The following is a 12945-nucleotide window of genomic DNA, read 5'->3' as shown; positions in this document are numbered from 1 at the left end:
CAAAGCTTAGGATGAAAATGGACTGCAAGAGCTGTATTTGTTTCTTAACTCATGCCTGTGCTATTCATATATAAAAGGTGTGTGCATTTAATTAATTAATGTGGATAAGGGGAGGTGAACCTTGCCACGCTACCATTTTTCTTCTAGCCCAGCTCTGATGCTGAGAATGAGTTGACCTGGAAGTAAGCATATGGGCACCCAAAACAGCCTTACACAGAGTCAGACCCTTGGTCCATCTAGCCCCAGGATTGTTGACCCCCAACTGCAAAAATCTCTCCAGCATTTTCAGCAGAAGTCTTTCCCATCACCAAGAACAAGGTCCTGGATGTGCCAAGGACTAAACTTGCTTGCAACAGAGGTGTTCTTCCACTGCCTGAGCTATAGCCCTTGAGGCAACAGAGCACGGGGACATATTGAAGGGGAAAGCATCACTGGTTGCCCCTTCTGGTATGGAAATTAGACATCTTCCACCTCCTGCTTTTTCTGATTATCACCAAGAAGACCCTGACCCACCTACAATACTTCAGCTGTCAGTGCGGGAAACGGATCAGGGCCTCCAATAAGGATCTAACATACAAGTGCTGCATGGAACACACAGGGAAAAACAAACAAATATTTCTACAGCCAGTCCTGGTGTGGAGCTCGTTGAAAAATTAGGGTAATGTTGACTACTGGGAAAACAAACTGCTTGACTTTGCTCTCTGTAACTTACTGACTTTTAAAAGTATCCCAAACCCATCTGACGCCTCAGTCCAGATACATTCCCCATTTCCTAACATATTTAATATTAAAGTGATTTTTTTTTAATTGCAGCTTTAAAGTGGTGGCACTGAAGTCTGATGTATTTCCTAGTTTGGGGAGATGGGAGTGGAGTGAACAAAACCAAGACAAAATTTCTTGGGTGGGTGCCCTCAGCAAACCACTTTCCGATATATTAATTACAGTAAGCACTGAACTGTAGCTAACGGAGTTTCACTTATATACAGAGTTCAATGAGTACTCTACATTAATTAGGCCCCAGAGAGATGGGAGACCTTTTCACTATTTTACTCATACTGTATAACTAAAGGATTGACACACAGAGGGTCAGATTTTTAACATTCACAAGCCTGGGTATTTATTTAAGCTTAGGATGTTGGAATGTAGCTGCAGGATACTGAAAATCAGAGATATTGATGCCCTTGTAGTTATTCACTAGAGCAGTCTTTCCTACTGTTCTAGTTTGATTTGTAATCTAGAATAAAGCTACATGACGCAATTGAGTGTGTGTTCAGAAAGCCAAACATCAGACACAGAGCTTGCTAATATACTGGAATATTAAGGAGGTAGCACCAGTAAGAACACAACATTGCTCATTCCAGTGTAACTGATTAGGAGGTAGGTTCTCATCTCAGTTCAGCTTGCATAGCTTTATTGATCAGAGCCACATAGACGGATCAGATATCTGCCAGTAGCTTTGCAGCAAGTGTGCCTTATTTTCTATATATAACTTGCCTTATTCCCATGAAGAAGCCAAGAGAAAAGGGAAACACAGCTTCATAGGTGGTTAAGTGTGATTGTCTAAATCAGAGCTTTCTATGTTGGTGACACACGTTTTAGGCATGCAGCATCTCAAGACACAGTAATTCAGTTTTACTAGCAAACCGGAGGTTCAAATAATCCCTTTCTAGATCCGGAAGGAGCGTGGGCAGCGTTTGCATGGCAAACGTGTCACGATACACGCCTTGGAAAGCTCTGGTCTAAATAATAATAATAATAATAATAATAATAATAATAATAATAACAACAACTATTATTATTATTATTATTATTATTATTATTATTATTATTATTTTCAGAACAAGCTACACCTAGGATTGTGCTGACTGCTCACTTGGAAAAAAGGTAGCTACGATTCTATATGCATTCAATCCCAAAGAAATTCTGAATTAATCAACCTGTGTAATTATGCAAATTGGATAACTGGCATGCTCTTTTATTTTGCCAGTCTTAAAAGAGAACAATTGCAGAGCACAGGAAATGCAGCCCAACTACTGGAAATGTTATTCTGCCACCTTTGTGACTTCTGACATTTCAGCAGAGCCTGCCGACTTATTCCCAAGCATATTTTCACAGCCACAAGAGACAGAAATTTTTAAGAGAGTTAAACCCATTACGACGTTCTGTGCTTTTTCAGCTCTCAAACAGAACTGTGGTACACACATGGCCCTTTCAAACCCACCTCTGCCCTGGTGAAGGAAAGCTCCATTCCTCCTTCCCTGAGAAAGGACTGTACCTATCATCTCACTCATCTCTCCATGCTGATCCCTGACCATACCTTGTCAAGATCCAGCTACAGCCATGTAACATACAATTTGATCGAACACCAACATTAAGGGAGTATAGTCATATGCAGGCACATCTGTTTTATATGGTCCTTCCTTTAAAAAAAAAACACCCAACCTCAAAGAAAAGTGGTATATAAAAAATAGATATAATAAATTAACACCCCCAAAAGTGGATATGGGCAAGTACATACCGTATTTTTTGTTCCATAACACTCACTTTTTTCCTCCTAGAAAGTAAGGGGAAATGTCTGTGCGTGTTATGGAACGAATGCCTACAGATGGCGGGGGGATCTGCTGCAGTCGTGAGCAGAGGATCCATGATTCCCCTTCCTTCCCTCCTCCGTGGCTCACTTTGAAACAGCAATGCGGGAGAAGAGCCACTGAGTGGGGAGGAGAGAGGGACAGAAAGCCTGCTTGCTTTAAAGGAGCAAAGCGGGAGAGGAGAGGAGCCTTCTCCTCTTATACCCCTCTTCTGCACTATTAGCAGCATCCTTCTCCACACACCCCACGCGTGCTCCTTGTCCCTTGAGTGCTTTTCCTTCCCTCCCCACTTAAAACGGGGTTACAAAGCACGGATCCACATGGATCCTCAGGATTTTTGCACTGGGTCACCCCAAATTCACCATCAGATCACATATTATGTCCATGGCTACAGCTTGCACCAAAAATATCACGCACCCACTGTTGCCTGGGGCCGCAGTGGTGCAAAAACATAGTTACAAAGCATGGATCCACATGAATCCTCAGGATTTTTGCATTGGGCTACCCCAAACTCACCGTCTGATCACATGTCTGTGGCCACAGCATGAACCACAAAAATCATACAGCCACTGTTTAGAATATTTTTTTTCTTGTTTTCCTCCTCTAAAAACTATGTGCGTGTTATGGTCGGGTGCGTGTTATAGAGCGAAACATACGGTATATTTACACAAGGCAAGATATATGGCCATATAATGCTGTGCAAAGCATAGCGGCAGATAAATAGAATCAAATCAATTTAATAAGCTCAGCAAATTGTCCTAGAAAAAGGAATACTGGAAGACAGAGTAATACTGCTCTCACACAGGTTTGCCATTTTATGCCTATATTCTGCTAAAAATGCCACATCAACTTTGTAATCTCTAGACAAAGGATAGTTCTCAGTGCTAATTGCATTATAATAAAGCTTCCCCCTTCTTCCAACCATTCTCACATTAACAACAAAGCTAATTGCCCCTCCGAGAAATGAGAGGCAATCTGTAGGTAGCATCCAGTATAGCGTAATAATTCTTCCTAATGCATACTCTTAACCTGGATTACTCAAAACAGATTTAGCAGATTTTTGCCTCGCCTTAGGCCTCACTAACAAGATAACAGGGAAAAGCATATGACATTTGGGCCTTTTAGCTAGTGCAGGGGAAAAAAATCTAAGTAATGCCAAGGCTATGTATGATTCAGATGCTGTAAAATAATAATAAAAGGTTGGTAACCCATGCTTTGTACATTTGCTGGTGTACAGGTGCTGAATACCTACGGAGCAGCATGAGTACCACTTCAACCTTTATTGTGGCAGTGCACACAGAAGCTACCAGATTTATTAGTTCCTAAAAGTCAATCCTTCCAGTTGGAATTGCTACATATGGTGGCCTTATTCCTTTAAAAACCACACACACCACTCTTGTAGTAACTGTTTACAAGTCTCAGAAGGAATACGGTCTTCACAGTCCTAAAGCAGCAACAAGATTCTGGTTCTCTCGTTAACTGTAATACCATCATGATTTTAGTGTTACACAAATAAGCCTCTAATTCCCTGCACTCCTTTCTCCCCATAGTCTATCTTGCAATTCCTCTTCTGCAGCAAATTATAGCTTTCTCGGTTCCAATGCAACAGCAAACTATGGTTTGCTGCAAAAGTGAATGTGCAAGGTGACATAGCGAGAACATGAGCCCCATGCTCATTCTTGCAACGTCAAAGCAACAGTTTTATGCTACGTCTGAACTGAGCCACACTTTTTAGGGAACGTGTGAAAATCTGAAGTAGTAAGAATAACGCCAACATTAATATCCAAAAGAGGTATCAAATTTGTTTATAATCTCAGAAATAGCTCGGAAACAGGGATAGGGCCATAGGTCTGTGACACAGCACACATTTTGTGTGCACAAGGTCCCAAGGTCACCCCCATGCATCTCCTGTTGACCTGGAGTAGCAAGAGCCCTTTGTGCCTGAGAACCTGGAAAGTCACGCCTAATCAGAATAGACAATACAGTAGAACCTCTATTTGCGACCATAATCTGTTCCGGAGGTCTGTCCGGAGGTCGAAACGGGTCGCTGGGAGAGGCGCTGTTGTGCGCAGAGGCAGGCAGCAATTCCCGCTTCTGCGCATGTGCAAACAGCGATTGCCCGCTTCTGCACATGTGCGAACGGCAATTGCCACTTCTGCGCATGCGTGAACGGTGACCAATCTGCTGGTTACTTCCAGGTTTGCTGCAGTTGCGACTTGGAATGACCGTAAGAAGAGGCAGTGGTAAGTAGAGGTTTGACTGTACTGAATTAGACAGACAGTGTCTAACCTCAGGTTTGAGTCAGCTCCCAGTACAGTGGTACCTTGGTTTGCGAACAGTCTGGTTTGCATACATTTTGGGTTACAAACACGTCAAACCTGGAAGTGCGTGTCCCGGTTTGCAAACTTTTTTTGGATTACAATCCATTTTTTTGGATTATGAACAAAATGTTTTTGGAGGCCCCATTGGCGAAAGCGCACCTTGGGTTACAACCTGTTTTTGTTTATGAACGGACCTCTGGAACGGATTATGGTTGTAAACCAAGGTACCACTGTACTGAGTCTACAGCTATATCGGAGGGTTCTTCCCTGCAGGGTTGCACAGTGGCAGTACTCACCAGGTTTTGCAAATGGCAGCACCCGCCTGCCTGGCACTGAGCGCTGGTGGACAGAGGGGACATAAAGGAGGTCAAGGCTGGGCCACTGGCAGAGGACCCTGCCAGCTTCTTTAGGATGCTGCATGGTGATGCCAGGCCTGGCTCTGACTATTCCTCCTTATTTATTTAAGAAATTATATATACTGCTTGGTTGTAATAAGACCTCTAAGCACTTTACAAGAACTAGTAGGATTATCAATAAAAATCAGTTAGCAACAAGTAACTAAAGCATTTAAAATATAATTAAAATCTCTCTGTCTATGTGTCTATGTCTCTCTCTCTCTCTCTCTCTCTCTCTCTCTCTCTCTCTCGTGTGTGTGTGTGCGTGTGTGTGTGTGCATGTGTGTGTGTGGATAGGCTTGCCCAAACAAAAAGGAAGCTTCAAGAATGTGCAAGGCACCTTCCAGAAAACAGACAGCAGGTGTTCCTCTCTTGATGTGGAAGATAGTATCCATAAAGATGCAACACCCATCATGCTGAAAAATGAGCGTTGAGTACCAACGCACTTAGAGAGTACAGCATGCACTCTGTGCAACAGTCAGTGCAACTGCTTCTTTCTAGAGCCATTCCTCTTCTTCCAGGAGAAAATATGTGGCATACACAATGAACAACACTCATGCATTCCATACATTTCTGTCTCTGAAAAGAAGTGGGGTTCCGAATCACCTCTTGGTGATGGAACTATATGTGTAGGGTCAAGTTTTCACTCGTACGTTTCCTTGCTGTTTAGAAGGACACATATTCTATTCTTTCCCATGAATATGGGCAACTTCTGCAGGTGTGGGAATCTGGATCAGTCACATCTCTAATGTAAGCATTTACATTAATATCTCTTTATAATCAGCGGCATGCAGTTAGCCATTTACTAACCGGTGGAAACTGAAACTACCACCCAGAAACACCATTGTCAACCTTTTAAAAGGTTAGAAAGAAGCCAGCCCAGTAAGCAGCTTTCCATGTGTAACCTTAGTTCGCATATGGCTATGCCACGTGAAAGCACACTCCTATACTTACTTTTTCGTCCAGTGATCTCATGGGTCTAATTGTATGACTTTGCTGGATATCACCCAGTACCTTCATAAGATTGCTTTAAAGGAGTGTTTCCCAAACCTGGGTCTCCTGTTGGTTTTGGACTACAACTCCCATGATCCCTGACTGGTGGTCAGGGATGATGGGAATTGTAGTCCAAAAACAGCTGGGGACCCAAGTTTGGGAAACCCTGCTCTAAAATATGTTGGCAAAGATAAACGATTTGCTCAAAGGCCACCTAGTGAGCGTCTAACCTCAGCATGCCTCCTCCCAATTAAAATAATAACAATCCTGTATTTCAGGATACACTACCAGTTCACACCAGTTCTATAGAAAATGTGAATGCTTACCTAAAGACAAATTAAGAGTCGAATGCCACAACAGTATTATAGCATGGTATTTTACCAAAGTTTAAACTGCACATTCATCAATAATGGTAATTTCTTACTACACTGAATATGTGTAAATGGCTTATTATGAATGAGCAGTGTATTAGTGCACACTGTCTGATCATTTCCTCAATATGATTGTACTAAACTCAGTTTGAGATAAAGGGATCCTACTGCTGAACAGGCTGAAGGAATGAATAATTTAATCTGGTAGAATACGTTTCACAAATTTAAGGTTTTATATACATTGTAATAGATGGGACACCCAAAAAATATATACATCTGCTTTAAAAATAGAACTGATTAAAATGCATTGAAAAAGGTTCAGGGAAAGGATCTGCATTTGTGTTTTGGTCTAGTCCCCAGCACGAGGATGCACTCTTTCTGATTAGAGAATAATACAGGCTGCCTAGCGCTGAATAATAATTAACCATTTTTACAGCCACCACCTCCTGCTACCCATAATTGCAAGCAGACACACAACAAGGTTAAGTGAAAGACACAGAGCTAAAGAATAGCTATATAAGAAGGCTTTTTTATTCATTGACTTATTAATTGATCCCAGTTAATAAAAGCATTAACTGCTAGCCATTTCCAAGATAGGTACTATGAAGTGCTTTATTGTACACCTCAGATAGGCTTAATTTTTTTTTAAAAGGCGCTGATCCCCAAAACAAAATGTAAACAAGATTTGTCTGATAATACAATACTCTTTCTTCATCCAGTGAAAAAAGAGCACATGCAGAGAGACTAGTTGAATTGAATCAAGGTTTTGCTGTTAGCATGTAAAGCCCTAATGACCTAGGATCCAAGTACTTTACTATTAATTACATTATTATCGCACCGTTCCTTGAAGGAACTTGAGGCGGCGTACATAGTGCTCCCCCTCCCCATTTTATCCTGACAACAACCCTGTGAGGTAGGCTAGGCTGAGAAGTAGTGACTGGCTCAAGGTTGCTCGGCCAGTCCTTGCCTGACAGCCTAACCCAGTGAGCTTCATGGCCAACCAGCAATTTGAACATTGGTCTCCAGGTCCCAGTCAAACACTAACCGCAACACCACATTAGCTCTAAGTGTTTAAGCAGTGCCTCCTTCAGTGGTTCTCAAGCTGTGGGTCCCCAGATGTTCTTGGACTACAACTCCCATCATCCCTGACCACTGGTCATGCTGGCTAGGCATGATGGGAGTTGTAGTCCAACAACATCTGGGGACCCACAGGTTGAGAAACACTGTAAACTGTGCATTAAATCAGCAGGGAACGATGCCTGCTTTTTGTTCCATTTGTAGAAAGTCCTAGGGGAGCAGTAACACAAGACAGGGCATCTCAGTGGCTATGCCCAACTTAATGGAATTTCCTCCCGGGTATTTTCAGGGGACAAGGATAGTGAAAGCGGCTCAATCCCTGGTATCTGCACGAGTTAAATTTGCAGTATTGATAGCAAGCTAGGACAGTGGGGAGTAAGTCCCATGTTTCTGACCTCTCTCTTCCCAAGCCAAAGCTGTTTAAAACCTCAGAAGAGCACTTAACCATTATGACATAAACCTTGCTTGAGACACAGAGAGCAGCTGCCAAGTTTCTGTGCACAGAATAGATTAGCAAAATCCAGATTAGAAAAAAATTAGTGTACAACTAAAAAAAGCAATGCTTCATCCTGGTTGGTAAATATAGTAGCCCTTAAGCATTTAATGTGGATCTCTTTCTCCACCTCACACACTGCTTTACTGATGCATAGATACCAAAGCTAAAACAAAACAAAACACTAGAAGTCCATACCATTTCAGCAACACTTCCAATATTAGGAATGGGGGAAAGGAAATCCCGCTCTTTCAAGAAAAATAATTTTTCCATCCACTTTAAGAATCTAGTATTGCCTGTCTTTACTGGCCACCTAAGTCCACTGTGAGGTTCTGGCTTCCCCAACCTGGTGCCTTCCAGATGTTTTGGACAACACTCATCATTCCTGATAACTGATGCTGTTAAGGCTGATAAGAGTTGTGCTCCAAAACATCTAGAGGGCACCAAGTTGGGGAAGGCATACCAAGACTGTTGCTCCTTTCCTGAAATTATTTCCTGTTCCTCTAACAATCTTAACAACAACTACAAAAGTATTCTGACAACTTGCATCCAAGCACCAGCATTATACTCGGTGAATGAATACATGGAAACAACATTTAATTTGCTTGATTTACTCTGGCATTTCAGGTTCTGTGCCTAATTTTGTGGAACACACAGGCCTGATAACAGCTTGCAGCCTGCTGCTGTCAACAGGTTCTTGAATTAAAGGATCTGAACAAAGAGGCAAAAATTCCCACGTGCAAAGTGTTGGTAGCAGTTGTCCAAACATCATGATTAGCACAGAAAAAGCCAAAAGGTCACGAGTACACACTAGTGTCAAGATGACATATGAAATGGATGTCATTCATGCAAAGTTTTCTCCACCCCCAGACCTCCTTTTCTGTCTGCTTTGAATTCCTGCCTTGTTATTTTACTCTTGTTCTCACTTGAGGGAAAGAGGTTAGTCGGGAAACAAGCTTCAGGCACTTCCCATAACCTAAGTATCCAGCACTCCTTGTTTTGCTTCAGACACACCAAAGGAAGCCTACAACTCACGCTGATTTTCCTCCACCCTACAAGAAACCCCATCGGACACAGGAGAATGCCAGTCAAGTTCATCAAAACCAAAGCAGGCGCACCATGGAATCCATAATGTATGCAGCAGAAGAATGGACATTCCAGGATACATTCAACCTCTTGATGTATGATACAAAATAATAATTATTAATAAAACTCAGTAAATAATTATTTTAATTAATTAAAATAGCCCAGATCACTGGGCTTAGAATGGAATTAGTAGGCATATGTGTCAAGTACAGGGATAATTCAGTCAACAGCTACTTCAATGAATCCACAGGACAACAACCTGGAAGCAATTCATCAACTTTCACTTATAACCTGACCACACAAAGACAGAAGAGAATGGCAGTACAGTAGATGCATCACTTAGTAAGAACGTTTACAAATTCTCCATAAAACCAAAGACAAGTTCCAAAGGTTTATACTAACTTGTGGATCACTTAATAAGAACATGTTTTACAGGTGTATACTGTTAGAAGTTGTGCTGTAGGTATGGGAATACAGGGTTTCATAAAGTATTTCAAATGTATCTTAAAGAGGCTGCCTTAATTGTGCAATGAGGGTGGCAGTAGGGAATACTATAGGATTTACAGGGAAAGCGTTTCATTCATATTGCCAAGTATCTTAAAACTAGGAAAGTATAAATAGGTAGTGGGAAACAAGCTTTCTAAGTTGTATGGTTCCTTCTATTCTCAAGTTTCTGCAATTTGCTCCCCTTTCTCACAGACCACCCACATTTTGGAAGAATTCAATTGGATTAAACCCTTGGAAGTGAAATTTGTGAATGGTCATTTTACTGCCTGAATGGCTGACTATGCTTTATGTATTAGTATATGTATGACCCACTGAACACATGCGTGTGCTTTTATGTTTATACTTGCAGTTCTGTACATTCGTAATAAAAATAAATATAAATTTGTGGTTGTGGTTTTATTCCAGTCTTCCATTTTAAACTGTGAATTGTTTTTTATTAGTCATAAATATTTCCTTTTATTACTTCAAGCCAGTGTTTTTCCGAGACTTCACACCCTTGGGGAACGCTTTCCACAGTGATTCATCTTGCCAAGCAACTTCTGCACGTTGGCGACAAAACTGTTATGTGTTACAAAGAATTCTGGCAATGAACTCTGTTCAGTCTGGGTTCTGTGCCAGGCTTGCTGGGTGTAGATGTTATCCTACGGTAGGATACTCTCCAGATGTTATGGACTACAAAACCCATCATCCCTGACTATGCAGGCCGACGATGACAGACGTTGTAGTCCATGACATCTGAATGACATCACACTGGCTACCCCTGTCCTATGGAAACAGAGTGCACCCTAGATTCTATGTTTTGCTGCTTTCTGGCCTTCTGAACTGATGCCCTAGTAAATTATGCTACATACTATGTTAAAAAAAATATAATTCACATGCTTTTGATTTTTAATCTAAATCTAAGACTCTATATAACTCGGCAAAGTATACTTTTATTCAAATAAAAGACAATGGGTTGTATTCAAGTAAGTCAAACTCTGAGCAGACCCACAGTTAGTAATGATGAACTTATGTCTACTGATTTCAATGTGTATGTTCCAAGCATAACTTAGGTGGGTAGAATGGAATATAAAAGTCAAATGTTCTTACTATCCAGAGCCAATATGGGGCCCTGCAGATGTTGTGAACGACAACGCCCATCAGCACCAGTTGGTACAGCCAATATTCAGGAATGATGGGAGCTGCAGACCAGCACCATCTGGGGGGGTACCATGTTGTCTGCCCTGGTACCCAAAAAACAACTTTCTGAATTTCCAGAATTCCAGAATCTGAATATTGTGAACAAGTGAGAGAAACACTGAAGAAATAGGTCTATCATATCTATTTACTGTAAAGTAAGATGTGACTTCAATTTATGGAACGTTTTTAAAAGCTAATTCTTTACAAACTTCAAACCCAAACAGAAATGCTGCTAACAGCCAGGTATACCACTAATGCCAAAACTCTAATGCCAGAACTCACCATCTGAATGGGTTTCTTGTGCAAGTCTCTCTCCGTTACTAGCTTCTCTTGGTCAGTGACATAGAGGCCTTTTTGTGCCAAGGCTTGGATAACTGCATCATGGCCCAGGAGCGGTTTGGCAGCATCACTCTTGAGAATAAGACTCCCAGCACGACAGTAGAATTCAGCAGATAGCAGCGATTTAACAACAGGAGGTTTAATATGTTCCTGGTCATACTGATCCGTATAAAATGGTTCTCGAAGATCCTCTGGTACATTTTCTACAAAAGAAGAGGGGAAAGCCTTTGAATTACATTATCTGTAATTATTTGAATTATTATAGTAGGAAGTGCAAAATTCCTACATTTTATCATTTTTAGGAAGCGAAACACTCACATTACAAGACTGCCTTTCACTCCCCACTCTGAAGAACTTCCCAAAGCCTAACCTGGGGGTAAGAGGAGTAAATAATGCCAACTTTAATTATGCACATTAGCTCCTGCAGAGCTGCAATGGGTCAAATCAATGTTTTGATATGCAACTGCAAACCTTTCAATTGGCTTACACCATCATCAGGTCAAACTACACAGGATGTCAGAAATCCATGATTGAGATCCCATCCTTAAGGTTTGTTAGCAGGCAGGTGCTTTGAAGAAGGAGCAGGTGGTAGTAGGACTGGGGGTGTTTAAAAAGCCCAACAGAAATAGCCCCAGAAGTTGTCCCTAGCTCAGTGGGGAAATTTCAACCAGGCATCTGGAATGGGGGAAACTGTTCATATCCTCCTCCGGTGCCACTTCCCCACCCCTGTATTTTACCACTAGCCTGGTAGTCACAACACATAGAATTCTACTGCATACTCCATCCCTCCTTAGTGCCCAGCAAAGACAGTTTGCTAAAGAAGGGGAGCTGCTTCCTCTGCACACAGCAACTCTCTGTTCCTCCTCTGCCGCATCCAGCAGGCTAGTAAAAAAAGTGTGGAAGCTACTAATATTAAGTGGCTGATTTACAAGGGTGCATATCCCCGATCTTCAAAGCAGCTGAATAAGGTTGTCAATTAGTTGTTGTTTTTAATGTGAGGTATTCTGATTACTGCTTTCCCACATTGTTCAGTCTGCTCCTCAGGGACACCATCCTACTTGATGAAGCAAAGCTAATAAGGAACCGACAAGTACTGAATGAGTTGCACAACATATGGGGGGGGACCCTTTTAAGTTTTTAACCACAGCCTAAAGCAATTATTTACTGTTTATATATTGTGGGGTTTGGTTTTGTGTTTCCTCCCTGGCACATAACACAGAATCATAGAACTGTAGAGCTGGAAGGGACCACGAGAGTCATCTAGTTCAACCCCCTGCGATGCAGGAATGTTTGCCCAATGTGGGGCTCAAACCGACAACCTTGAAATTAAGAGTCTCATGCTCAACCGAGCATTTTTTAAATGTGAAAAACTCCCAACCTGTGCCAGTTTATTAATTACATCTTTATCTATTATTGCACATTTGTGGAAACTAGATGGCATCAGGGTATCTATTCCAGGCTGAACTCGCTAACTTTGGGGTTTGCAGCAAATTTCTGGGCAACCGTATTAATTTTGTTCATTTGTAGAAATTAAAATTATACAATAAATAATAAGCTGAATTTTGTGAACAGCTTTTGTCAAACGTGCCTGACATG

At 41.5% G+C, this 12945-nt stretch overlaps 2 protein-coding genes across 4 annotated transcripts in view; one reads left to right on the top strand and one right to left on the bottom strand.

Moving 5' to 3' along the window:
- CAMSAP2 (calmodulin regulated spectrin associated protein family member 2) overlaps nt 1-12945 on the bottom strand; it is a 188232-nt gene that overhangs the window by 45428 nt on the left and 129859 nt on the right. For all 3 annotated transcript variants that reach the window (XM_083620237.1, XM_083620236.1, XM_083620235.1), the window contains one exon: nt 11293-11552. In XM_083620237.1, coding sequence (XP_083476363.1) covers nt 11293-11295 — 3 coding nt within the window. In that variant the 5' untranslated portion in view covers nt 11296-11552. The remainder of the gene's footprint in view (nt 1-11292; nt 11553-12945) is intronic.
- DDX59 (DEAD-box helicase 59) overlaps nt 1-12945 on the top strand; it is a 114291-nt gene that overhangs the window by 51499 nt on the left and 49847 nt on the right. The window lies entirely within an intron of this gene.

This window comes from Podarcis filfolensis (assembly GCF_964270895.1).
Source record: "Podarcis filfolensis genome assembly, chromosome: 6".
Classification (NCBI taxonomy): Eukaryota; Metazoa; Chordata; class Lepidosauria; order Squamata; family Lacertidae; genus Podarcis; species Podarcis filfolensis.
The sequence above is the reverse complement of the archived record's forward strand: the minus strand, read 5'-3'. Positions and strand labels throughout refer to the sequence as shown.